This window comes from Triticum urartu, chromosome 3A, assembly GCF_056163025.1.
Source record: "Triticum urartu cultivar PI428250 chromosome 3A, HENAU_Tu73, whole genome shotgun sequence".
In the NCBI taxonomy this organism is placed as follows: Eukaryota; Viridiplantae; Streptophyta; class Magnoliopsida; order Poales; family Poaceae; genus Triticum; species Triticum urartu.
In genome coordinates, this window is record NC_141875.1 from 13,497,685 (window position 1) to 13,525,570 (window position 27,886).

Sequence of the window (27,886 nt, forward strand, 5' to 3'; positions counted from 1 at the left end):
CCTTTTGAAGATCTTCATGAGCCGCTCTCAATTTCTCAAGATCTTGCTTCCTTTGAAGATAATCATAGGAAAGCTTTTCATGAGTTGTTGAGAGCGTTTCATGACGACTTTCAAGTTCCTCATACTTAACGTGAAGATTTTTTATGTCTTCAATTAAGGACTCAGATCGAGTCATTTCAGCGCCCAACAGATCATCGCTTTTGTCTAACAGTTTTTGAATATGTTCTATGGCTTTCTGTTGTTTAGTTGCAATTTTTAGCAAGTGTTTTGTAGCTGGGTCTTGAACCACAATCAGAGTCATCGTCACTAGATGTTCGATAGTGAGTAGTGCGTGTGTTTACCTTGGCACCGCGTGCCATGAAGCAGTAGGTAGGAGCAGAGTAGTCCTTGTCATTTGCATCGGTGTCGGTGGTGAAGTCATTGTCTTCAGTGTTGAAGATGGACTTGGCAACGTATGCTGTAGCCAGACTTGCAATGCCAGAATCGGACTCCTCCTCAGACTCCACCTCCGCCTCCTCAGAAGCGGACTCCTCCTCTGAATCCATTTCCTTGCCAACAAACGCACGTGCCTTGCCAGATGAGCTCTTCTTGTGTGATGAAGACTTTGAGGAAGACTTGGAAGAAGACTTTGAGTATTTCTTCTTCTTCTTGTCGTCAGAGTCATATTCCTTGCTCTTCTTCTTCTTTCTGTTCTCATTGTCCCACTGCGGACACTCAGAGATGAAGTGGTCAGTTTTCTTACACTTGTGGCATGTTTTCTTCTTGTAGTCATGAGCAGAAACTTTATCATTCCTTGAGCTTGATCGTGAAGACTTTCTGAAGCCTTTCTTCTTGGTGAATTTTTGGAACTTCTTCACAAGCATAGCAAGTTCCTTTCTAATGTCTTCAGGATCATCAAAACTGCTGTCAGATTCTTCTTCAGATGAGGAGACAGCTTTTGCCTTCAAGGCACGAGTTCGCCCATAGTTTGGACCGTAGATATCTCTTTTCTCAGAAAGCTGAAACTCATGTGTGTTGAGCCTCTCAAGTATGTCGGACGGATCGAGTGTCTTGAAATCAGGTCGTTCTTGAATCATCAGGGCTAGGGTGTCAAACGAACTGTCGAGTGATCTCAGTGGTGTCTTGACAACTTCATGCTTGGTGATCTCAGTAGCGCCGAGGGCTTGAAGCTCATTTGTGATGTCAGTGAGTCAATCAAACGTGAGCTGGACATTCTCATTGTCATTTCGCTTGAAGCGGTTGAAGAGGTTGCGAAGGACACTGATTCTCTGATCTCTTTGGGTTGAGACGCCTTCGTTGACCTTGGATAGCCAGTCCCAGACCAGCTTAGATGTTTCCAAAGCACTCACACGGCCATAATGTCCTTTGGTCAGATGACCACATATGATATTCTTGGCAGTAGAGTCCAGTTGAACGAACTTCTTGACATCAGCAGCAGTGACACCTTCTCCAGCCTTGGGAACGCCGTTCTTGACGACATACCATAGGTCGACGTCAATGGCTTCAAGATGCATGCGCATCTTATTCTTCCAGTAGGGATATTCAGTTCCATCGAAGATGGGGCACGCAGCGAAGACTTTAATTATCCTTGCAGTCGACATAGCTAAAACTCCAGGTGGTTAAACCGAATCACACAGAACAAGAGAACACCTTGCTCTGATACCAATTGAAAGTGCGTTATATCGACTAGAGGGGGGTGAATAGGCGATTTTTATGGAAGTCTTCAAAACGTGGAAGTTTCGAAGACAAACGCTAGAAATAAACCTATTACCATGCAGCGGAAGGTAGACTACACTAGGCAAACCATAGTCAAGTATTCAATCAAGTGAGAGCACAATGACTAATAGCAGCAATGTAGTAAGGATCAGGTAGGAAGATATTATGAAGCCAAACAGAACACACTGTCACTCAGTGAAGACAAAAGATAGTGCAAACATACAATGACTTCACAAGGAGTAACAGTAAGTAAAGGGAAGGGAAAGATGAAACCAGTGACTCGTTGAAGACAATGATTTGTTGGACCAGTTCCAGTTGTTGTGACAACTGTACGTCTGGTTAGGGCGGCTAGGTATTTAAACCTGAGGACACACTGTCCCGGACACCCAGTCCTGAACACGCAGCTCAGGACACCCAGTCCTCACCGTATTCCCCTTGAGCTAAGGTCACACAGACCTCGCCCAATCACTCTGGTAAGTCTTCAAGGTAGACTCCCAAACCTTCACAGACTTCGTTCACCGGCAATCCACAATGACTCTTGGATGCTCAGAACGTGACGCCTAACCGGCTGGAGGATTCACAGTCCTCAAGTGTAATAAGTCTTCAGATCACACAGACAAGAAGACTTAAGTGATGCCCAATTCTCTTTGGCTCTGGGTGGTTAGGGCTTTATCCTCGCAAGGAATTCTCTCTCAAAGGCTTCGAGGTGGGTTCCTCGCAAACGACAAAAGCCGTACTCTGAATCTGAGCAGCCAACCGTTTATGGTTGTAGGGGGTGGGCTATTTATAGCCACTAGGCAACCCGACCTGATTTGTCCGAAATGACCCTGGGTCACTAAGGAACTGACACGTGTTCCAACGGTCAGATTTCAAACTCACACGGCAACTTTACTTGGGCTACAAGCAAAGCTGACTTGTCCGACTCTGGACAAAATTCGCTCTCATAGTCTTCACTCGAAGACATAGGTTTTGTTTAAGCATCACTTCAGTCATTCTGACTGGTTCTCTTGAACCCCACTTAACAGTACGGTGGTTCCTATGACTCAACAAAAAAGAAAAAGAACTATGAAAGATCTAAGTCTTCGAGCTCCATGGGCTTCATGCGGTGTCTTCTCTTGTCATAGTCTTCAATGTGAATATCTTCATATACCATCTTTGACATCAATGTCTTCATACATTTTTAGGGGTCATCTCTGGTAGGAAAACCGAATCAATGAGGGACTTCTACCTGTGTTATCCTGCAATTCTCACAAACACATTAGTCCCTCAACTAGGTTTGTCGTCAATACTCCAAAACCAACTAGGGGTGGCACTAGATGCACTTACAATCTCGTCAGGGTGGAGGAGGTGGTTGGAGGTAGCAGCGCCGGATCTAGTGTCATCCATGCTCCAAGTAGTGGGGGTGGATGTATCGCATGCGACACTTGGAGGTGGACAATGCTGCCATGACATGTGTGTGGGCCGGCGTGTGACGGTGGGGCTAGGCTTGGTGGTGATGTCGGCACTCGGAGGTGGACTGCATGTGTCCTCGTGGTGGTGTCGCGGTCTCGAGCCCCAGTGTGCTAGAGTGCGATGCTCCGATGCCGCGACGTGCCGGCTCCTTCAGGCGACGCGAACTGACCTCTTCATCGGTGTGGGGCGGGGGTGTGCTCGGGCCAAGCCATGACAGGCAGCCGACGAGGGTACCGCAGGGTCCTCCTGCCCTATTGGCGGTAAATCTAGGGTTAGGTTGTGGTGGGCTCCGAAGGCTGCATTGGATTTGGCCCAAGGAGGGTCCTCTACGCCGGCGGCCTATTTTCTAGGGCTGCCCCAGCGATGATACTGGTTGACCCGAATGCCCCGCGCCAACGGCCGATATGGGGGCTGGTGATCCTCCTGGAGGCAGCGTCGATGAGTGCGATAATCCCTTAGGGCGTGACGGTGTATCTTCTATGCTTCTTCTCGACGACGGGCTAGAGAGGTTTAGTTGTGCGCGTTTGTGCGCCTTTTGCGCTCTGGGATTGCTTTCTGTTTATTTCTCTTCGATCAGCTCACCTTAATAAGTACATTGTGTATTCTATCACTTGGGTGGGTGGCTTTATTAATACGGAATCCTACGTATGTCCGCAAAAAGAAAAAGGAATCCTACATAACCAAAAGAAAAAACATTGTAATAAATGTTGAAAATTTCTTTGATCCAAGTGGCCCTCACAGATTTTTGTGAGGCAAAAATGGCCCTTACCGCCGTTGATCAATCTTCGAATCTTCAAAGGTGCGCTTTTATTTTTACATTTTTAAAAGAAGAAGAAGAAGAAGAAGAAGAAGAAAAGGCGGCGGTCAATTTTGGGTGGCAGTTGTTCAACGCTCTTCTTTGTGCTCGGCCACTGTTCTCGGCGGGTCCCACGGTGGTACAGAAACCCCCACGCCATCATCCGTCGACGCTCCTCCTCTCAGTCTCATTCATCCGTCGACGCTCTTCCTCTTTCCCCCCCATGGAGATGAGATGGAGCAGAGCACCTTCCTGACTGAACCCATCCGCCTCGCCTCCCTCCCTTCCATCCAAATAATCCAGCAGATCCACTCCTCCTCCGCTGGATCGTACTGAGGCGCAGAGCCAAGGCCTCCGGCCGATCTGTCCTGCGGCTGCTGGTGAGGAACCCTCTCTTTCTTTGAATGGGAGTTGATTTTGCGCCGGTTCTTGTTCGCCTCAAACATGCCATCCCTGCGGCGCAGAGCACTGATCGCAGTTTGGTTTGCAGTTTTCTTGGGGCTTGGAAGGGGGCCGAGCGGAGCCGCCGAGGCGAGCCTGCAGGGTGAGGCGGAGTGAGAAGGAGGGGCAGAGGAAGAGGAAGAAGGTTTGCCCCCATGCCCTCCCTCCCAGATTCGTTCTTTAATTTCAGATGATCCCTTCGAGATTTGCGAATTGTTGCTTCTTCTAAGCATTCCAGAGCTCACCCATCCCACCGCATTCAGCTTACACTAGTACTAGTACTAGTACGTTGAAGTTGTACAGTAAAACAGAGATCTCCTGACATTGGTGGCGGTACTGGTACATACTGTACTAGTTAAATGTAAATGCGATTTCTTTAGGCTAAGCACACCTTTCAACCAAAGCACCTGGAACACAGAGATCAATTTGTTTAGGCTAAGCACTCATTTCAACCAAATCACCTGACTAAAGGGCAAAGGCACACCATTTTTTAAGGTTTAGTGACGAACGAACCTGCTGCTCTTGTAAACTGCAGGCAAAGTTGTCTCAGCCAACTAGGCTCATCTTTGCTTGTTGAATTTCTAAACAGATATTGCAGAAAATTCAGAACCCTGAGATTTTGTGACTCTAGTCTTGTGCGAACTCAGCCAACATGCAGTTAACTTATACTAGTGTTTATTTGCAGACTACTGAATTTTTGGAATGTGTTGAACAGAAGGGATTTCTTCAATGTCATTTGCATATGCTTTAATTTCATTTTTTATTGATAGACCATCATGGTCTGGTTTTGACTTGCATATTCAATAGAATTTTGTGGTACACAAAAAAAATAACACATCAACACAACGCCGATACATAACCATCAGCGATTCAGCATACCTTTTCTCCTTACTGTTTTGACATGGTTTCTCTGGTGATCTATGTGCACAGTTTGATCCGGTGAAGCTGAGGAAACTTGGCCCTGCATTTAAGAAGATTGGCTCCGTAACTGCTGGCAATTCCTCTAGTATAAGGTTTGCTATTTCCGTACCCTTTCTACCTGTTTACTATCTTTATGGATATTTTCTTAGAGTGAAACTGAGGTTTATGCAACCACATTTTAGCTTGAACAAAGCATTTAGCTAGTAGATATGGAGCTATGCGACTGAAGTGACTCTTTTCAGTATTTCTATACTCAACAGTGTCATTCGGATTTTTTATACTGCTTGGTCTGACATTGTAGCTTCATTTTACATGACCAGACTACCTTCTGTTTGCAATATCCAGCCAATCTATGTTGTATATCTTCAGTAGTAAAAATGATGGGTCTGTTCTGTGTCATCTTAAGAGTGTACTGAAGCTAGATTATTTCAGAGCTCAAAATTTAGGATTTTTTCATGGTTAAGATGAATTATGCAAAGCCATGTTTACGTTAAATTGTAACTGTAGTGCCATTTGTATGCTCCTATGTACAGTGTCATTCTTATGTTGAACGGTAAAACAGAGATCCTGCATTGGTGGTGGTACTGGTGGTTAAAAGTACATATGATTGTTTAGGATAAGCACAACTTTCAGCCAAATTACTTGGCTAAAGGCACACAAAAAAAGTAAAGGTTTAGTCGCGAACGAACCTGCTGCTCTTGTAAACTGCAAGCAAAGTTTTCTCCGCCAACTAGGCTCGTCTTCGCTTGTTGAATTTCTGAACAAATCTTGCTGAAAATTCAGGACCCTGAGATTTTGCCACTCTGGTGTGAAATTCAGTAAATGAATCAATAAATAAACTCAACCAACATGTATGAATCAACACAGATGTTGAGTTTTGCAATCATAGGTCTTTGAACTCGCAGACTAAATATAGGGTACCCTTAAATATATGTGATGTTTATGACTGGCTGTTGTGGCAATAATTTTAGTAAATTTGCCATCAATAGTACTTTCACCTTTTTATACTTTACCAAGTCTATTAAATGAAGAGATTTCCTGTGTATTAAATAAAGAGAGTTTGTGACTTGTAGAGGCTATCAAGGCAAAATTATTGATATGGTATTAGTATGTCAACTATTAAAGAGGGATAAGTTCACGATTCAGCAGTCAACTTACAGAATTTAAGTTTATGGAATGTGTCTAATGGAAGGAATTTCTCGGTGTCATCTGCGTATGGTTTCATTTTTATTTGATAAACCATCATGATCTGGTTTTGACTTGCATATTCAATACAATTTTGTGGCATACAGAAAAAATAACATATCAATAGAAGGTTTCTATTTTGTCTGAAAAATAATATATTCTGTCTGAATATAACATATCAATATATCCAATACAATTTTGTGGTATACTCAGTTAGCAAATACATAACCATCAGCACACCTTTTCAGCTTTTCTCCTTACTGTTTTTGACATGGTTTATCTGGTGATTTATGTGCACAGTTTGATCCAGTTTGATGGACAGCTTTTCTCCTTACTGTTTTTGACATGGTTTATTTGGTGATCTATGTGCATAGTTTGATCCCGTTTGATGGATATAGCTTCATCTCTTTTTGTTCCTGCACCACTCTTCATTAATCATTGCTCACACATTTTTACTATTTCAGGCCACAAAATGACTGTAATAGATTTCATAGATCTGAGTGATCATGATATTATTGACTTGAGCAGCAGCGATGACGAGGCTGTTCAGGAGGATCAGATTGCAACTCAGCACCGGGCGGCGTCGCATGATAAGCAGGATGTGTTTGTCCTAGCTGGTGAAGGAAGCCGAGGGGTGCAGGCCGTGTTTGTTGCAGCTGGTGAAGGAAGTCAAGATGAGCAGGCCGTGTTTGTTGCAGCCAGTGAAGGAAATCAAGATAGGCAGGCTATGTTTGTTGCAGCTAGTGAAGGAAGGCAAGAGGCTTCTGAGCCCGGACATGCTTTGGAAGCTACCACATTGTCCATGATTATGGAGGAAGCACCTATTGTTGCAGCTAGTGAAGGAAGTCAAGATGTGCATCCTGTGTCTGTTGCAGCTAGTGAAGGAAGGCAAGAGACTACTGAGTCCGGACATGCTTTGGAAGCAACCGCCAAGTCAGTGCGTGTGAAGGCGAAATATCGTAAGAAGAACTACCATACCGGCACTCCTAGGAAAAGTCCTAGGCTTATACAGATGGGTGAATGTTGTACCAGTCCTGTGGAAGAGCCAGCAGCCAATTACAAGAGGTCTCACATGCTCGGGCCAGCAGAAGAATCAGCTGCCTCTACCGACTCAGCTGAAACGGCTGTCCTCACTATGCCACATGTTGGATCAGGGAGTTGTCTTCGTTCTCCAACATCAGCGACATTCGCCGGTAAATTCTTCTCTGCCCCTTTGTCATTACAGTTGTGTGTTTATCATGCAAACGATCCATATCAAGCAAACACCACAACAAATTTCTAGTATTTGAAAAGTTTAGCAGTGGCCTTCCTGAAAAATGTTAATGTTGACCTGCTGTAGGCCCGACTTCCATCACTCCGAAAGCTCAGACTTCTGAAGGTGGCGACGCAAAGTCAGTGAGTGTGAAGACAAAATATCGTAAGAACTACCATACCGACACTCCTAGGAGAAGTCCTAGGCTCATACAGATGGGTGGATGTTGTACCAGTCCTGTGGAAGAGCCAACAGCCGACCACAAGAGGTCTCGCATGCTCGGGCCAGCAGAAGAATCAGTTGCCTCTACCGACTCAGCTGAAACGGTTGTCCTCGCTCTGCCACATGCTAGATCAACGAATTGTCTTCGCTCTCCAACATCAGCGACATTCCCCAGTAATTTCTTCTACATCCTTTTGTCATTACAGTTGTGTCTTTATCATGCAAACGCTCCATATCAAGCAAACATTGCAACTAATTCCTGGTGTTTGAAGTTAACATTGGCCTTCCTAGAAAAATGTTAATAGTGACCTGCTGCAGGCCTGATTTCCACCAGTCCTAAAGCTGTGACTTCTAAAGGTGGCGATGCAAAGCTGTGGAGAGCGAAGGCGAAACATCCTGAGAGGAACTACCATATCTTGTCCTTGGTTAGGGAAAAATCACCTCTCGGTACGGTTGTCCTTGCTCTCCAACATGCTGAATCGCCTAATCGTCCTCGCCCTCCAACATCAGCACCATTTTTGTCATTACAGTTGTGTTTTTTATCATGCAAACAATCCATATCAATGCAAGTGTTGCGACAAATTCCTAGCATTTGGAGTTAACAGTGGCCTTGCCAGAGAGATGCTAACAGTGATCCTGCTGCAGGTCCGACTTCCACCAGTCCGAAGGCTCTGTTCTCAGAAGATGGCGACGCAAAGCTGGTGACTGGGAAGGTGAAACGTCGTAGGAAGAACTGCCGACCCTGCAAACTAACTCCTTAGGCTGAATCTTTCTGTTGTTGTAGTTCCTCTCATAGGTAACCACTCTTGTTGCATCTGTAATGGGGTCGATCTGCGCTCGCGTTGCCCCATCTCTCTGCATCAAATTCGTCTAGGATGTAGGGTGTGGGTGATTTTTGGACTTGTTTGGTCAAGCACATGATTAATTAGCTGGTATTTTGGTGAGCTTGGAAATGCGCGCAGCTGCTGTTTTCTGGTAGCTTAAGAAATTTTTGTAGGAGTTAATCCCGGCTCAAAGCTGAGATGTAACCAAACCAACAATAGATCCAGATTTGTGAGAGCAACTGCGTTTTCAATTTATGTACTTTGTGAAAAAAAGAGGGTGTTTGGCTTTGGTAGATGATGAAGGCTAAAGCGATGGTTTAGCTCTGTTCAACAGATGAACGTACAACCTTTTGGAGCATGGCATTTTATTTTAGTTCTGTTTTATTTTTTGTGAAGACTTGAAAGTTCTTTTAGAATTATTATCGATTTAATGCTAGGTATGATGAGAAAATTGCAGACATGCCACGGCCAGCTAGAAGATATGCATCTGACAGAAACGGGAAGATAGGAGGCAATGGTTTGCGAGGGCGCATAACCTTTTTTTTTCTTGAAAGAACGTGTTGTATTTAACACACTATGAATGGGCCATAGAGAGAGATTTGGAATTTTAAAAAGAAAATCATTTTCTCCATTAGAAAAGCTAACAATGCAGATTTCTTATATTTGTACATGTCTTCTCTTTGACCTGGAAGCCATCTTTAGTGCAGTTGAAATCACATACTACCCTTTCAAAAAAAAAATCACATACTTCAATGATGATGTAGAAGTGATTTTTCATATGAAAAATTAAGAGAATGCGTGGGTGGCATCCAATCCAAAATGCTGCTACGGTGCTTTTTGGTGGAGACCGAAGGGAGCAAGATATGAGCCTCGCCCAGCTTGCAGCTTGCCAATGGCTCCAACAATTCCCTGCCACCTGCCACGCAAGAGCACAGGGCAAAGCAAAAGGCAAAAGCAAAGCTGCCTCCGCTTCTGATCTGATCTGATCCGATCCGATGCAACAAGAGTTATGGCGTAGCACAGGAGTAGAAGTAGCCAACTGGCCATCCACGTCAAGGACCCAACTTTCTTCTTTTTCTCTTCTTTTTGAGGGCTCGGACTCGACCATACTCTCACTGTCTGAAAATACTTATCGAAGAAATGAATGCATCTACATTCATTTTTATCCTTTTGGGCTGGTTTTGGAGGGAGGGTATGATTTTTGATCGGACTGTCCGCTCGAACGCTTGGGAGAAGTGGGTGGAGTTTGAGGAGTTCCGTTGTAGATGCTCTTAGGTCGCGGGTTCAAGTCCCACCCAACGTGTGACAATATTTTTTCCCATATTATGTTAGGTTGGCAGTGTTACGAAAAGTCCACGGTAAAGATTAGTTAATTTGCAAGCAGTCAAAGGTGCGCTGCTGACGTGGTAGTCACGTGGCCGATTTTCTCCCTTCCGAATCAGTTTCCGCCTTATTTGATCAAATGAACGAGTTTGAAACCAATCAGGTCTCGAGTTGTTGTTGTCCTAAAGCCTGCAAAACAATTTGAGTTCATTGAGTAATGGCGCATTTCACTTCTATGTTCATGCGTAGGAAGAATGCAAGGGTAGGAACAATACTCCCTCCGATCCATAATAATCGTTGCGGTTTTAGTTTAAATTTGCACTAAAACCACAACAATTATTACAAACCGAAGGGAGTATTAAATTTCTGTTCGAACAAATAGAATGGTCAATTTGCCATAATATGGATTACTATTATTTTTAACTTTTGCATGCTCATGCTAAGCAGAAACAAATTTATTGGTACGTGGAGCACAAGTTACTTTCAAAATGGAACAAAGATGTGACCTTCCAACTGATCGTACACGCACAGAGTATTTCCTGACATTGAGATTGAGATTGCAAATGGAATGACAAAAAACAACGCAAGTCCATACATTTCTCACCAGAATTAGCACCAGTTCACCCGATAACGTCATTAAAGTTCACTGGTAGTGGTAATACTACATCTTGAATGGTTTAATTCAGCTGGATCTCAGCAAGGAATTTTGAGCAGGAGCTGATCGGAATGCATGGTGGTTTGCCATCAGTCCGACCACGGCGAGCTCTTGTCGATGCGCACGTTCAGGGCCACCTCCATCTCCATGCCACCCCCGTCCGCTCCTGGGACCAGGTACACCGCCGGCACCGCCAGGAACGTCGGCTCGCTGGCGGCGACCACGGCCCCCGGCGAGGTGCTGCTCCTCATCTGCATCTCCACCAGCACGATGTCCATCTTGCCGCCGTTCGACGCCGCCAGGTTCGCCCACATCTTGCACGTGAACCGCGGCCGGGTCGCCGCGCTCGGCCTGGCGCACACCACGGACACGGCGGACGCGGACGCGCCGAGCGCGCCCACGGTCAGGAGGAACACGCAGCCGTCGTCCTCGCAGACGAGCAGCAGCAGCCGCGGGGCCGACACGGGGACCTGGATCCGGCTCACCTTGCCGTACTGGAAGCTGCGCATCGGCACCGAGTGGACGGCTTGGAGGTGGCCGGCGAGCAGGGGCGCCGCGCCGACGAACTCGCAGCCCGGCTCCGTGCAGCGGCAGGGCGCGTGCGGGCACGCGCTCTGGTGCTCGCCCGCCTCGTGGTAGGTCACGTACCTCTGGCACCCCGCGTTGGGGCACTGGACCCTGGTCGACGACACGACGGCGTCCAGCGCGGGGCAGGGGCCGAAGAGCCCGCCGCCGTCCACGCACGCCTTGCACCGGCTGCAGGGCAGCCGGGTGACGCAGACGCCGCAGGCAAAGTGGCCGCCTTTGCACTGCAGGCACACAGATCGGCGTCCGTCGATCGGTAAACCAGCACATCTTGTGCAGGAAAGGAAAGAATCCGGAAGAAGGAAGGACAAGGAGCAGAGGAAGAACCTGGAAGACGGGGGGCTTGAAGGGGAGGGTGCAGAGCGGGCAGTGGAGCACGCACATGTCGATCTTCACCGCGAGCTCCGCCCTCGGGCTGTGCTCCGGCGCCGCCGCAACGATGGCGCCTCCTCCGGCCGCCGCCTCGTGCGCGACGAGCTCTTGCTTCACGAGGTGGCCGTTGGGCGGCTCCAGCCGCGCCTTCTTGGCGCTCTCGTCGGCGTTGTCCATGGCCGACGGCGAGCCCCTGCTCCTCCCCTCGGCCTCGGCGGCAGCGGCCTGCATCCTATCCTACCTACCACCTGGGAAAGGAAAACCCGCTCTGGTCAGTCAAGTCTGTGTGGGGCGAAGCTTTTTGAGACGGCAGACCAAAACGGCCACGCCAAAGGATCGGATATTTTGCACTGACCCTAGCCGATGCCGCACAATCATTTTTAAGAAAGTCCAAAACAAATCTTGAACTTGTAGACGACATCTAAATTGAACCTTGAACTCCTAATTTTTGAAATGAGCACATCAAACTGTCCGATCCCGGTCTATTATAAACCTTAAGAGCGTTTAGCTGGTACTCACTGACGTGGCATGAGAAACCCTGGGATCATTGACTAGGTCGTGTGTTCCTCCATTCGTTCTGATCGCTTCTTGTTTCGGTTTTTTCCTTTTATGCTTTTTCTTCTATTTTTTAATTTCTTCATCGGGTTTTGCTTTTTGTGTTTCTTTCTCGCTTTTTTCAGGTTTTCTTATTTTATTTCACTTCTTTTTAAAATATGGTTTTTTCTGGTTTTCTTCTTCTTTTGTTTCTTTCTCCATTTTCTTTGAGGTTTTTCAAAAACACAAGTCTACATTCTACATATACATGAGGTATATTTTTCAATACATGTTTAACAGTTTTCAAGTAGATGGTTAACTTTTTTTCCCAGATATATGGTTTGATGTCAACTTTCTTTTTGATAGACATTTTATAATTTTTGCATACATCAGGAGTACTTTTATTAAATAATTGTTTTTTGACGTCTACTATTTACATACATCTTCTGCATTTTTTGTATACATTAGGAACATTGTTTTATGGAAATGATAAATCCGAACATTCGGATTTTAAGCATGGCAAGCCGAAAGTTTTTCACGGCAACTTCAGTTCACATGAGATTGGCAAAGATGGAAATTTTCTGATAAAAAAAAATCTGAACTCGGACAACCATGTTTTAACAACTAAAGTTGCCACCTCGCGCCAACTAAAGTTGCCATGAGAAACGTTCGGGATGACATGTTTAAATCCGAACATTCAGGATTTATCAGGGTCCTTGTTTTATACATGTTTAACATTTTTAAAAGACATGATTATGATTTTCTGAAAATGTTTGTTTCTTAGAGAAATGTTCAGAATTCTAAAATTTTGGTCGCGTTCTGAAAAATATGATCAAAGCTTTAAATATTTACTCTCATTAAAAAATCAAATTCCAAAAAATATTCCCATTTTTTAAATGTTCCAGTTTTCAAAAATTGTTCGAGACATTCAATATCATGCAAACATTTTTTAATATCATGCACATTTTTTCAAATCCGTAAGAAAATCAAGACTATTTTGCAGGTTGGCCGCCCATCAAAGGAGCGACCTGAGAGATGTAATCCCAGGATCGTTGCTTTCCCGGTGCACCAAACAGCTCCAGGGTTTGATTTAGACCGGGATTGATAAGTTCGGGATGCCAACTACCCGGATTCGGAGTTGTTGGTTTGATTTAGCTAAACTCTACAAGTTCATGGTTTAAAATGGACCTTTTCCATATGCATTTAACAAACCACACAAAGATAATAGGCCATAAGAGTTTGCGAGGGTGCAAAATTTTCTTAAGAAGAGTTTGTTCTACTTAACTCTAAGTGGACAGTAGAGAGATATTTGAAAGAAAGAAAATGCGAGCTCAGCATTAGAGAAGCTGATAATGCAGGATTTATTCCTATTTTTTTACTCTATAATGCGCTTGTACGATTGCTTGGTTAAGTCCTTTGAACTTCCTGGCTTTGATAGCTATCATTTAGAAAAACATATAGTTTGATTGAATAATGCATGAAAGTCACTTAGGTACTAATTCATCAACAATTAATATGGACCGAAGGGAGTACTTGATTTGTTTCCCGTAAATCTTTTGCACGAAAAATCAATATCTCGTTAGTATGTTCCAAGTGGAAATGAGAGTTGTCGAGGATATTAAGCACATTAACATGCGGGGGAAGGGCGGCCAACTAGCATGGCCACATGGCGCATGCTGATTGGCTGTGGCAAGAAACGTTTTGATTTTTTTTGTAGATTACTTTTGGAAGATGAAAGTGATACTTTTTTTCTTTTCAGAAAAGTTTTTATTTTGGAGATTATTTTTAGAAGATGAAAGTGAGGCTTTTTTTTTCTTTCTGTGATTTTTTTAGGTTTTCCCTTTTTCTTTTTGAGATGGATGTGATGTCCACGGGTTGCCGAGAAAGTTTTTAAAATTTTAGGATGAAGCTGAGATTTTTTTTCTTTTTTTTTCTTTAAGAGGGAGAAATACGCGCATAACTTCCTCTCAAAAGGCCCAACCACTAGTATTATAGAGGTTAGAGACCGTGTCCATATCATCCAAAATATCATCTTTCATATCAGGGTCATGTTAGATGTATATTGTGTTTAAACCGCATATAAGTTGTCTTATACTCCAAGATATACTATATATGTCATCCAAATATCTTCGTTTATATTAGGACCACAATACAATAAGTTTAAACCACGTGTTACTTGTCTTATACTCTAAGTCTCTTTCTTTCGCATTGTACTCTATGTGTACGCCATATACGAGTCGGATCACTAAAACATAGTGACAACAAAATTATTCTAGCCAACCTACAATTTCTATTGTATTATAGAGTTGTTAGTCTAATGACATCGATCCTAGATTTCTTCACCACTTCCCTAGTGTATATCCTTGACAAGTGGTTTCCACTCGCAACATAATAACAAAACACCATTGCTACACACACGACGATTGCTAGCCGATACATGCACGACATGGCTCCTCGCACCATTGATTAGCAATTCCGAACAGCCGTAGGCCCTTGCATTAGCTATCGTGCATATATCGTTCAACCAAAAATCGTCTGTGAAGTAGTTCCGATAACGAAATTCCGTGCAACTCCATGACTGTGCAAAAATAAGAACTCAAACCTAGAAACTTTCGATCTTATGCCAAAAATTGTTGAAGGAACTTCATAATAATTCACTACAAGGAACACATGTCATTTCATGTGCTCCCTGTGAGATTTATATTTTTACTTCGAAAAGGTTACAACAAAATTATGTGCACTTGCAGGCTATCAGTGGGATCGGGCGACGACCTTGGTGGGTCGTTGCATCTACTCTAGGTGGAGGAGGTGGTTGGAGGTGGCGGCGTCAGAGCTAGTGTCATCCATGCTCCAGGTGGTGGGGGTGGATCTGGTGCATGCAACACTTGGAGGTGGACGATGCTGCCACGACATGCGTGTGGGCTGGCGTGTGACGGCGGGACTGGGTTTGGTGGCGATGGTGGCACTCGGAGGTGGAATGCATGTGTCCTTATGGTGGCGTCGCGGTCTTGAGCCCTACTATGCTAGAGTGCGATGCTCCAATGCCGTGACATGCCGGCTCCTTCGGGAGACGCGAACCGACCTCTTCGTCGGTGCGGGGCGGGGGCATGCTCAGGCCAGGCCATGACAGGCAGCCGGTGAGGGTGGTGTGAGGGTTTCCAACACCGTTGGTGATAGATCTAAGGTTAGGTTGTGGTGGGCTCTGAGGTCTGCATTAGATCTGGCCCATGGAGGGCCCGCTACTCTGGTGGCCCATCTTCTAGGGCTGCCCCAACGATGATATTGGTTGGCCCCAATGACCCGCGTCAAATGATTCTTCTCGGTGACGCGCCAGAGAGGTTTAGTTGCGCACGAGTTTGTGCGTTTTTTGTGTTCTAGGATTGCTTTGTCGTCTATTTTTCTTTGGCCAGCCCTCGAGGATTAACTCAATACTTTCTATCACTTGGTCGTGTGGCTTTATTAATATGGAATCCTACAAAAACAAAAACAAAATATCCATTGTAATAAACGTTGAAAGTTTCTTTGATTCAAAAATGGCGCTTTTATATTTTCAAAAAAAAAGAAGAAGAAGAAAAGGCGGCGGTCAATTTTGGGTGGCAGTTGTTCAACGCTCTTCTTTGTGCTCGGCCACTGTTCTTGGCGGGTCCCACGGTGGTACAGAAACCCCCACGCTCAGTTCCATGGCTCCTTCCTCTTCCACTCCACCCCACCCCACCCCATCCCCATGGGAGAGGAACAGAGCAGCTGACCCACCTTCTTCTTCTTGACTGAGCCGATCCAGCTCGCCTTCCTCCCTTCCAAACAATCAGACAGATCCACTCTTCATCCTCCTCCGCCGGACCTCCGGTCGATCCGTCCCGCGGGTGAGGATTAGGAACCCTCCATCTGTTTCTTGGAGTTGGTTTTTTGTGAGGATTAGGAACCCTCCATCTGTTTCTTGGAGTTGATTTTGTGAGGGTTTCTCTAATTTTCTCCGGTCGATCCGTCCCGCGGCCTCGTTTCCATCTTGTTGGGGCTTGGAAGCGGGGCAAGCAGGCGGAGGGGGCGAAGCGAGACAGGAACCAGGCTGGAGGTGGAGTGAGAAGGGGAAGCAGATAAAAGAAAGGTTCGTTCCATGTCTTGTCTTGCAGATATCTTCTTTTCAGATGATCTACTTCCGAATTGCTTATCCCACCCAAGTCACCTTAAACTAGTACCAGCAGTACGTTGAACAGTAAAACAGAGTTTCATCTCCTGACACATAGGTGGTGGTACTAGCTGAATGCGATTTGTTTGGGCTGAGCACACCTTTCAACCAAAGCACCTGGCTAAAGGCACATCATTCTCTAAGGTTCAGTAAAGAACCAACCTGCTGCTCTTGTAAACTGCAAACACAGTTGTAATTTCTGAACAAATCTTGCAGAAAATTCAGACCCCTGAGATTTTGTGGCTCTTGTCTAGTGTGAAATTCAGTAGATGAATCAGTAACAAACTCAGCCAACATGTAGTTTGAATCAACGCGGATGCTAGTGTTCTGCAATCATATATAGGTCTTTGAACGCGCACACTAAAAAATATATATTTGGGGTGCTTGTGACTGGCCGCATGACAAGAATGTTACTAGTACATTTGTCATCAGTAGTGCTTTCATCATTTCATGGTTTACCACGTGTGTTAAACGAAGAAAGTTCATGGCCGGTGCTCTAACTTGGAGGCGCTGTCTAGGCAAAAACAACAGTTAATTACGGGAACACTAGCTGCTCTGTTGACATGGTATTAATATCTCAAACAATTCTTAAAGAGGGATAACTTGACAATATGGCAGTCAACTTATACTAGTGTTTTTTTGTACTTGCAGATTACTAAATTTATGGAATGTCATTTGCATATGCTTTAATTCCATTTTTTATTGATAGAGCATCATGGTCTAGTTTTGACTTGCATATTGAATAGCATTTTGTCGTATACAAAAAATAACATGTCAACACAACCCATCAGAACACCTTTTCTCCTTACTGTTTTGACATGGTTTCTCTGGTGATCTGTGTGCACAGTTTGATCCGGTGAAGCTGAGGAAACTTGGGCCCGTGTTTAAGAAGATTGGCTCCGTAACTGCTGTCAATTCCTCCAGTATAAGGTATCCTATTTTCATACCCTTGCTACCTGGTGCTCTTGTAAACTGCAAGCAAAGTTTTCTCCGTCAACTAGGCCCGTCTTTGCTTGTTGAATTTCTGAACAAATCTTGCAAAAAATTCAGGACCCTGAGATTTTGCAACTCTGGTGTGAAGTTCAGTAAATGAATCAATAATAAACTCAACCAACATGTATGAATCAACACAGATGTTGAGTTTTGCAATCATAGGTCTTTGAACTCGCACACTAAAACATAGGGTGCCCTTAAATACATGTGATGTTTATGACTGGCTGCACGACAATAATTTTAGTAAATTTGTCATCAATAGAACTTTCACCTTTTTATACTTTACCACGTCTATTAAATGAAGAGATTTCCTGTGTATTAAAAAGGGAGTTTGTGACTTGTAGAGGCTATCAAGGCAAAATTAACATGATTGCTTAGATATAGCAACACTTAAAGAGGGATAAGTTGACGATTCAGCAATCAACTTACAGTAGTGTTGACTTGCAGAATACTAAGTTTATGGAATGTGTCTGAGGGAAGGAATTTCTCAGTGTCACCTGTGTATGGTTTCATTTTTATTGATAAACTATCATGGTTTGGTTTTGACTTACATATTCAATACAAGTTTGTGGTATACAAAAAAAATAACATATCCCCACAAGGCTTTCTATTTAATACAAAAAATAACATATTCTGTGTGAAAAAATAACATATCAACATATTCGATACAGTATTGTGGTATACTCAGTTAGCAAATACATAACCAGCAGCAGCATACCTTTTCAGCTTTTCCCCTTACTGTTTTTGACATGGTTTATCTGGTGATCTATGCGCACAGTTTGATCTAGTTCGACGGATATAGCTTCAGCTCTTTATGTTCCTGCACTACTCTTCATTAATCATTGCTCACACATTTTTACTATTTCAGGCCACACAATGACCTTAATAGATTTCATAGAGCTGAGCGATGATAACATTATTGACTTGAGCAGCGATGAGGAGACTGTTCATGAGGATCAGATTGCAACTCAACACCGGGCGATGTTGCTTGATAAGCAGGGTGTGTTTTTCCTTGCTGGTGAAGGAAGCCGAGGGGTGCAGGCCGTGTTTGTTGCAGCTGGTGAAGGAAGTCAAGATGAGCAGGCTGTGTTTGTTGCAGCCAGTGAAGGAAGTCAAGATAGGCAGGCTGTGTTTGTTGCAGCTAGTGAAGGAAGGCAAGAGGCTTCTGAGCCCGGACATGCTTTGGAAGCTACCGCATCGTCCATGATTATGGAGGAAGCACCTCTTGTTGCAGCTAGTCAAGGAAGTCAAGATGTGCAGGTTGTCTCTGTTGCAGCTAGCGAAGGAAGGCAAGAGACTGCTGAGTCCGTACATGCTTTGGAAGCTACCGCAGTGTCCTTGGTTACGGAAAAACCACCTGTTGATACGGTTGTGCTCGCTCTCCCACATGCTGGATCACCGAATTGTCTTGGCTCTCCAACATCAGGGCCATTCGCTAGTAAATTCCTCTCGTTCCCCTTTTGTCATTACAGTTGAGTACATATTTATCATGCAAACGATCCATTTCAATGCAAACATTGCAACAAATTCCTAGTCTTTCAAGTGAGCAGCGGCCTTACCAGAAAAATGTTAACGGTGACTTGCTGCAGGCCTGACTTCCACCGCTCCGAAGGCTCTGACGTCTGAAGGTGGCGACACAAAGCTGGTGAGAGCGAAGGTGAAACGTCCTAGGAAGAACCACTATACCGGCACTCCTAAAGCTGTGACTTCTGAAGGTGGCGACGCAAAGCTCGTGAGACTGAAGACGAAACATCCTAAGAAGAAGAACCATACAGAAAAACCACCTCTTGGTACGGCTGTCCTCGCTCTCCCACATGCCGAGTCGCCGAATTGTCCTCACACATCAGCGCCATTCCCCAGTAAATTCCTCTCTATCCCTTTGTCATTACAGTTGTGTGCTTTATCATGCAAACAATCCATATCAAAGCATACATTGCAACAAATTCCTAGCATTTGGAGTTAACAGTCGCCTTCCCTGAAAAATGTTAACAGTGATCTGCTGCAGGCCTAACTTGCACTAGCCCGAAGGCTCTGTACTCAGAAGGTGGCGACGCAAATCTGATGAGTGGGAAGGTGAAACATTGTAGGAAGAACTACCGACCCTGCAAACTAACTCCTTAGACTGAATCTTTCTAGCTACTGTTGCTGTAGTTCATCTCATAGGTAACCACTCTTATTGTATCCGTACTGGGATCGGAGCTCGTGTTGCCCCCATCTCTCTCCATTCCTCTAGAATGTCAGTTGTGGGTGATTTTTGGGCTGGTTTTGTCAAGCACATCATTAGGTGGTATTTTGGTGAACCTGGAAATGGCGCGCAGCTGCTGTTATCTGGGAGCTTAGGAAACTACTTAGAATTTAGACTTTTTTGCCATCCTGTCTCCAGGCTGAGATGTAACCAAACCAACAATAGATTGCAACTTGTGAGAGCAATTGCATTTTGATTTTTTGTGAAAAAAGTGTGTTTTGGCTTTGGCAGATGAAGGCTGAAGCTATATATATAGTTTAGTTCTGTACATAGATGAATGTACTAGTGTGAGTGTAACTTGCACGCCTGGTAATGTTATGCATGACATAAGTGCTATTTGCTGTGGTTAAGAATACAAGCTTTTGGAGCATTACATTTCTGCCTTGAAATTTCCTTTTTATATTTTGCAAAGACTTGAAAGATCTTTTAAAACTATCGATTTAATGCTAGCTATGAAGAGAAAATTTCAGACATGCCACGGCCAGCTAGGAGATATGCATCTGACAAAAATGGGGAGAGAGCAGACTAGTTTGTGAGGGCGCAGTACTTTTTTTTAAGAGTTTGTTCGATTTAACAAACTACTCCCTCCCTCTGTACAAAATACTTGTAATTGGGGGAACTTGGAGTATAAATGAGCAGTAGAGAGATATTTGAAAATAAATAAATAAATCATTTGCGCCATTAGAGAAGCTAACAATGCATGATTTACTCCTACAAAATTTTAACTCAAATACACTCTTAGGTTGCTCCGTTAACTCCTGTAACCTTCGGGGCCTTGCCATTTTTTTAAAGAAATTGAAGTGTAAGTCTAATCGACTAAGATATAAGATAATCTTGGTCGACTTATTAGGTACATAACATGGAACCATATTTGTAACGGTGAATAAGATGTTATCCCATTATATTTCATAGTCAACAACAACAACAAAGCCTTTAGTCCCAAACAAGTTGGGGTAGACTAGAGGTGAAACCCATAGGATCTCGCAACCAACTTATGGCTCTGACACATGGATAGCAAGCTTCCACGCACCCCTGTCCATAGCTAGCTCTTTGGTGATACTCCAATCCTTCTGGTCTCTCTTAACGGACTCCTCCCATGTCAAATTCGGTCTACCCCGCCCTCTCTTGACATTCTTCGCACGCTTTAGCCGTCCGCTATGCACTGGAGCTTCTGGAGGCCTGCGCTGAATATGCCCAAACCATCTCAGACGATGTTGGACAAGCTTCTCCTCAATTGGTGCTACCCCAACTCTATCTCGTATATCATCATTCCGAACTCGATCCTTCCTCGTGTGGCCACACATCCATCTCAACATACGCATCTTCGCCACACCTAACTGTTGAACATGTCGCCTTTTAATCGGCCAACACTTCGCGCCATACAACATTGTGGGTCGAACCGCCGTCCTGTAGAACTTGCCTTTTAACTTTTGTGGCACTCTCTTGTCACAGAGAATGCCAGAAGCTTGGCGCCACTTCATCCATCCGGCTTTGATTCGATGGTTCACATCTTCATCAATACCCCCATCCTCCTGCAACATTGACCCCAAATACCGAAAGGTGTCCTTCCGAGGTACCACCTAGCCATCAAGGCTAACCTCCTCCTCCTCACACCTAGTAGTACTGAAACCGCACATCATGTACTTGGTTTTAGTTCTACTAAGCCTAAACCCTTTCGATTCCAAGGTTTGTCTCCATAACTCTAACTTCCTATTTACCCCCGTCCGACTATCGTCAACTAGCACCACATCATCCGCAAAGAGCATACACCATGGGATATCTCCTTGTATATTCCTTGTGACCTCATCCATCACCAATGCAAAAAGATAAGGGCTCAAAGCTGACCCCTGATGCAGTCCTATCTTAATCGGGAAGTCATCGGTGTCGACATCACTTGTTTGAACACTTGTCACAACATTATCGTACATGTCCTTGATGAGGGTAATGTACTTTGCTGGGACTTTGTGTTTCTCCAAGGCCCACCACATGACATTCCGCGGTATCTTATCATAGGCCTTCTCCAAGTCAATGAACACCATATGCAAGTCCTTCTTTTGCTCCCTATATCTCTCCATAAGTTGTCGTACCAAGAAAATGGCTTTCATGGTCGACCTCCCAGGCATGAAACCAAACTGAGTTTTGGTCACGCTTGTCATTCTTCTTAAGAGGTGCTCAATGACTCTCTCCCATAGCTTCATTGTATGGATCATCAGCTTAATTCCACGGTAATTAGTACAACTCTGAACATCCCCTTGTTCTTGAAGATTGGTACTAATATACTCCGTCTCCATTCTTCTGGCATCTTGTTTGCCCGAAAAATGAGGTTGAAAAGCTTGGTTAGCCATACTATTGCTATGTCCGCGAGACCTTTCCACACCTCAATGGGGATACAATCAGGGCCAATTGCCTTGCCTCCTTTCATCCTTTTTAAAGCCTCCTTCACCTCAGACTCCTGGATTCGCCGCACAAAACGCATGTTGGTCTCATCAAAGGAGTTGTCTAGTTCAATGGTAGAACTCTCATTCTCCCCATTGAACAGCTTGTCGAAGTACTCCCGCCATCTATGCTTAATCTCCTCGTCCTTCACCAAGAGTTGGCCTGCTCCGTCCTTGATGCATTTGACTTGGCCAATGTCCCTCGTCTTCCTCTCTCGGATCTTGGCCATCTTATAGATGTCCCTTTCACCTTCCTTCGTGCCTAACCGTTGGTAGAGGTCCTCATATGTCCGACCCCTTGCTTCACCAACAGCTTGCTTTGCGGCCTTCTTCGCCATATTGTACTTCTCTATGTTGTCTGCACTCCTATCCAGGTATAGGCGTCTGAAGCAATCTTTCTTCTCTTTAATCGCCTTCTGGACATCATCATTCCACCACCAGGTATCCTTATCTTCGCTTCTCCTTCCCCTGGACACTCCAAACTCCTCTGAGGCCACCTTACGAATGCAAGTCGCCATCTTCATCCACACATTGTCCGCATCCCCTCCTTCCTCCCAAGGGCCCTCCTTAATGCCCCTCTCCTTGAACACCTGAGCTACCTCCCCCTTGAGCTTCCACCACTTCGTTCTAGCGACTTTGGCACGCTTATCCCGCTGGACACGAATCCGAAAGCGGAAGTCAGCAACCACCAGCTTATGCTGGGGTACAACACTCTCTCCAGGTATCACCTTACAGTCTAGGCACGCACGCCTATCTTCTCTTCTCGAGAGGATGAAATCAATCTGGCTAGAGTGTTGGCCACTACTAAAAGTCACCAGATGTGATTCTCTCTTTCTAAAGAGGGTGTTAGCTACAATCATGTTGTAGGCTAGAGCAAAGCTTAAGACATCTTCTCCTTCTTGATTCCTGATGCCATGGCCAAAGCCCCCATGCGCCCCTTCAAAACCTGTGTTAGATGTACCCACGTGGCCATTGAGGTCTCCTCCTATGAAGAGCTTCTCACCAATTGGTACACTCCTAACCATGTCTTCCGGGCCTTCCTAGAACTCCCTCTTGGTGTTCTCATTGTGGCCTACTTGCGGGGCATACGCGCTGATAACATTGAGAACCACGTCCTCAACTACCAGCTTGACCAAGATAATCCGGTCCCCACGTCTCTTGACGTCTACCACTCCATACTTGAGGCTCTTATTGATCAAGATGCCTACGCCATTTCTGTTTGCAGCCGTCCCCGTGTACCACAGCTTGAAGCCGGTATCCTCCACCTCCTTCGCCTTCTGTCCTCTCCATTTGGTTTCTTGGACGCAAAGGATATCAACACCTCTCCTCACCGCTGCATCAACTAGCTCTCAAAGCTTCCCTGTCAGAGATCCTACGTTCCAGCTACCTAAGCGAATCCTCCTAGGCTCGGCTAGCTTCCTTACCCTTCGCACCCGTCGAGTCAAATGCGAAGACCCTTGCTCATTTTCCACTACACCCGGGCGCCGATGTAGCGCGCCACTAAGGATGCGACGACCCGATCCTCGCTCACTTGCCACCGTATCCGGATCAAGATACGGCGCGCCACTTGGGGGGTGACGGCCCGACCCTTGCCCACTTTCCACCACACCCGGGTTCCGATGTGGCGCATCACTGAGAGGGTTACGCCCCAACGAAAATCTTTTGGGTTTCATCTCCATAAGAGTGGCTGAGTTTTTACGTTGGCTCGCCAAGCCTATCACAACCCTCCTCATTTACCCGGTCTTGGGACCGGCTATGTTGAGACAGCATAGGCGGAGTTCCATTATATTTCATAGTCGATTAGTTTAAATTGGGTTATAGTCATTATTTTTTTCTCTACCATTGTAAGAATTCAAACAGCTCAGGTTCTTCCATCGCAAAAAAAACAACAACTCAGTTTTCATATGCTTTACACATTTTCTCTGTGACGTCAAAGTCATCTTTTGCCGCTTTTGTCGTTGTTTGGGGTTATTTGGTTTGAGACTAATTAAGTTTGCCAAAAATTATCACACCTAAGGTTAGGCAAGTTTGACCAACTTAGGTGAGTGTTTGGTTCAAGCCACACCCTAGGCAAGTCATACTAGTGCCTCACATTACATACACATAAAAAGTGTGGCAAGATTTTCTTAGGCATGCCAACTTGTGACTCTCATTTTTGTTGAACTAATCTTAGATAAGCCTGGCAAAAAATGTATGGCAAAGTGTGGCAATGCTAGGCCTAGAACCAAACAGCCCCTTCTATTCCCCTGTGGCGGCTTCCCCGTCGTCAGATCCGCCTCCGCGCCCTAACCATATATGCTAGCTGTGGCGAAGGCCTTGGCTCGTTGGCGCCATTGGAACATCGCCTCCGCCTCCCCAAACCCTCAACTCTAGCATTAGGGCGGTAGCGGCGGGAATAAGTTCGTTTTCGAGATGAGGACCAAACCCCTCGTTGATGGGGGAAATCGTTGCTGATGAGACATTTTATTGTCAATAATGCAGTTAGTTGAATTCACTGGTCAAAAGCCTAGAAACTGTGGTGATGTCATCCAAAATGCCTGCTATTGAATCTTGTAGTCAAAATCTTGTTGAACGGCATCGCCGGAGCACCTCCTTGAAGCCGGAACCTTCCTCCGCTTTGCGCCCGCAGCCTTGCCGGCCGGGATCGCACTGCGGCGTTGGCGCCTGGAGCGCGGGCCATCGCGGCGGGGGCAGCCGGGTTCCCGCCTTGCACGACCACGTTGCCCTGCCGCTTGCAGGCAGGCGCGGCGTGTGCTTGGGCGACGGCGGCGGGGCCAACATGGCCGGCGACGAGATCCACCCGAGGGAAAGGGGCGTGCACGACCTCGACGGTGACGGGGGACAGCATGGGGTCATCCATGGCGGCGAGGGACGGCCGGGTAGGAGCAGCCGGAGCTTGTGGAGGGGGGGGGAGAGGGGGGGCAATGGTGGCGGAGGGTGCGGGGAGCGAGAAAGGGCGCGCCAAAATGTCCCTCCCGCCAAATCTTGCGCCGGATAGGGGTTGAGCTCGGGTCGGCCTCCCAGCCCATGAAGATAGAGGTTGGGGGAGAAGATTTGCCGCGCCCCGTAAAAAAATTTGCGGGCCGGGGCGGGGGTGCGGGGTCTGATCGTGCAGATTTTCTGGCCCCGACCCGCAATTTGGCGGTTATTTTGCGGACCGGGGCGTTTTGCGGGGTCTGCTAGAGTTGCTCTAAGTTCGTTTTCCGGATGAGGACCAAAACCCTCGTCGATGAGGCAAATTGTTGCTAATAAAACATTTTATTGTCAATAATGCAGTTAGTTGAATTCAGTGGTCAAGAGCCTAGAAATTGTGGTGATGTCATCCAAAATGCCTGCTATTGAATCTTGTAGTCAAAATTTCAAAGAACTAGACGATGCCCCGCACGTTGTTGCGGGATTATTTTGCAATATTTTTCTAAGATATTAATAATTTTATGGAAATAAGAATATTCGGAGAAATAATATGTGAGCTAAATCTAAAAATACATATGGTTTATTGTGTTTGATTATTGTATTTTTGTAAAATATTTATTAAATATATCATGCATGTTTGCATGTTGAAGTCAACCTTTTCCTATGACTCATTGAATGTTGAAGTGGGTCTTTTCTATTTGCATGTTGCTTGATGAGGTGGCATGCTTGCATGTTGAGAGAAATAGGTTAGTGGGGGCTAGCTATTTAGATATAGAAGATGCGCAGCCATCCGTGCGTCCACAGGGAATCGTGCTCAGCGGCAGTCCACGAGAAAGCAGTGCAGCGCATCGCAGGAGGTGACGGTGTTGAGATCAGCCCAGTCAGTTCCTTGTCCTTGTCCTTGTCCTTGTCCTTGTCGACACAGGCGCAGTGGAAAGGGAAGTATGTATGCAACGGAGTTCCTTTTGGATCTCGACCCACCCCGTGGTCGTGGGCTGTGATTCATTTCTGAACCGTTCTTTCCCTTGTCTGTCTCCACATCACTCTCTAGGTAAAATCCTCACGTAGCTTTACGTTGGTCTAGCATTACTCAAATTTCCGTGCCAAAAGGACATTCAGTACGAGTTACTCGGTCAAGAATATGCACCAAGAGTTTATACCTGAGCCCATATTTCCTCCCTCCCTTTCTTAGTAATGGAGCCTGGGAGCCCTCCTTGTTGATCAAAAAAAAAAAAAATCTTCCCTCCCTCTCCATCCGTCTATGTATCCCCGACACGCTCCCAACACGATGGCCCTGTCTATCGCGTGAGGCTCCATGTGGCGACGTAGCCGCGCGCGAGGCTCTGCCACTGCCGCAGGCATGCTACGTCGTGCCACGGGTGTATCCAGATCACCGGATCCAGGTGCCTGCTCGCGGTCTCCCTTCATCGACGAGTTAAGAAGTTTTGGCATGTGAGAGCATCTATAGCCGGACTTTGCAAATCTGGTCCATGACTGGTCACCTCAAATTTCCGACCCGTCACTATCCTCTCCCTCACCTTATTGGGTGGTAGTCTGATCATGGCATGGACCGTCCAACTTTACTCTCGGTCCCGGGTGAGGGCGCGCATGTTCCCCCTCTTCCGCTTCTGGAGGATGTTGGCACAACCACAGCAACAACACGGTCGTGCAACTCCACGGTAGGTCGGCCGGCGGCCTCAGCCACAGCACAGTCGTGCAACTCCACGGTGTCCACGATGCAGCTCTGGTGGTGACGGCTGCCTCCGGCCACCGCCATGGGGTAGAAGTCGGGACATTCCCACATTCCGGTGAGCCCCGCGTGCAACGAATGTTACGCCTTGACCCACTTCTTGAAGTCTCGGCTCCGGTACAAGACCGCAATCCCCCTCATGTTCTCCTTGCTTCCCACCACCAACCTCTAGTGTCTGTACATATATCGTGTACAACATATAATCATAGCACAATATATAGTTTTAGGGGGGGGGGGGGCACCGCCCCCCTCCCCTACCCCCAAGCTCTGAGCCAACTTGTGAAGAACATTTGTCGGGAGGGTCAAGATGAGAATTTCTTAGTGGCGACTGGCGTGGACGGTAATCATTTACCTACCCATCTCGACAAAAAGAAAATGTATGTGTACGTACCCGTCGGGCCCGTACCACGCTGTTGTGGGGTCCCGGAAAGCGATTAGCATTGATGTCATGGCCGGGGGTGATGATGGGGTTGTAGTCGGGCTTGATCCACTCGCGGAGGAAGGGGTGCGAGAGGTTGGCCGGGTACGCAACGTTCTGCACCTGGTTCTTATCGGGGTCGATACCGGTGTACATGATGACGAGGATGCCGTTGGGCCAACAACCGTTGATTTCGAAGGACCTGGTGGGGTAGATCGCGGGCTCCAGGGCCACCCAGTAGATGAGGTCGATGGAGACGGAGTGTGCCTAGATGATGTTCCCCCACACGACATCCTTTTTTTAGAAACGTTGGCACTTTATTAATCAAGCAAAACAGTTACAAAGAGTCTCCCGGGTACAATCCGGAATAGAAAGAAAAATGTTTTTTTGGAACAACGTTTGCAGCCATGTTCTGGCTTATAAAAGACCCGTGTGGGGAAATTGTTGCTGATAAAACATTTTATTGTCAATACTGCAGTTAGTTGAATTCAGTGGTCAAAAGCCTAGAAATTGTGTTGATGTCATCCAAAAATGCTATCGAGTCTTGTAGCCTAGAAATTGTGGTGATGTCTTCCAAAATGCTCGAGTGCTTTTTAAGAGCCAAGGAAGCGAAACAGAGAGATGCATTTGGAGCATATACAAGTTGAAACCAGTGATCCTTGCCCAGC

General features: G+C 45.8%; 4 protein-coding genes across 10 annotated transcripts; 2 read left to right on the forward strand and 2 right to left on the reverse strand.

The window, feature by feature from the left end:
- The first annotated feature begins 4,138 nt into the window (after positions 1–4,138).
- LOC125547620 (uncharacterized) lies at positions 4,139–9,140 on the forward strand. Of its 3 annotated transcripts, XM_048711440.2 has the most exons (7): positions 4,142–4,344; positions 4,455–4,550; positions 5,336–5,418; positions 6,976–7,704; positions 7,851–8,159; positions 8,304–8,432; positions 8,631–9,140. In XM_048711440.2, exons 4-7 carry the CDS (start codon positions 6,984–6,986, stop codon positions 8,744–8,746), a joined length of 1,275 nt encoding a protein of 424 aa, XP_048567397.2. In that variant the 5' UTR covers positions 4,142–4,344; positions 4,455–4,550; positions 5,336–5,418; positions 6,976–6,983; the 3' UTR covers positions 8,747–9,140. The 3 variants fall into 3 exon arrangements, with proteins under 3 accessions (XP_087402106.1, XP_087402107.1, XP_048567397.2); XM_087545980.1 differs by lacking the exon at positions 8,631–9,140 and having other exon boundaries at positions 4,139–4,344; positions 8,304–8,624; XM_087545981.1 differs by lacking the exon at positions 8,304–8,432 and having other exon boundaries at positions 4,140–4,344.
- Positions 9,141–10,613: 1,473 nt separating this feature from the next.
- On the reverse strand, positions 10,614–12,063 carry LOC125547621 (E3 ubiquitin-protein ligase SINA-like 10). The gene is made up of 2 exons (XM_048711441.2): positions 11,700–12,063; positions 10,614–11,596 (listed from the first exon to the last, which is right to left on the reverse strand). Exons 1-2 carry the CDS (start codon positions 11,973–11,975, stop codon positions 10,877–10,879), a joined length of 996 nt encoding a protein of 331 aa, XP_048567398.1. The 5' UTR covers positions 11,976–12,063; the 3' UTR covers positions 10,614–10,876.
- Positions 12,064–15,942: 3,879 nt separating this feature from the next.
- LOC125547622 (uncharacterized) lies at positions 15,943–20,092 on the forward strand. Of its 5 annotated transcripts, none has more exons than XM_087545982.1 (6): positions 15,943–16,141; positions 16,302–16,383; positions 17,312–17,394; positions 18,326–18,928; positions 19,047–19,316; positions 19,463–20,088. In XM_087545982.1, the coding sequence occupies exons 4-6, from the start codon at positions 18,334–18,336 to the stop codon at positions 19,576–19,578; spliced, it is 981 nt and encodes a 326-aa protein (XP_087402108.1). In that variant the 5' UTR covers positions 15,943–16,141; positions 16,302–16,383; positions 17,312–17,394; positions 18,326–18,333; the 3' UTR covers positions 19,579–20,088. The 5 variants fall into 5 exon arrangements, with proteins under 5 accessions (XP_087402108.1, XP_048567400.2, XP_048567402.2 ...); XM_048711443.2 differs by having other exon boundaries at positions 16,314–16,383; XM_048711445.2 differs by having other exon boundaries at positions 15,943–16,383; positions 19,450–20,092.
- A 602-nt stretch (positions 20,093–20,694) lies between these two features.
- On the reverse strand, positions 20,695–21,780 carry LOC147977805 (uncharacterized). Its single transcript, XM_087516456.1, has one exon. It carries the CDS (start codon positions 21,241–21,243, stop codon positions 20,695–20,697), a length of 549 nt encoding a protein of 182 aa, XP_087372582.1. The 5' UTR covers positions 21,244–21,780.
- Between the last annotated feature and the right edge of the window lie 6,106 nt (positions 21,781–27,886).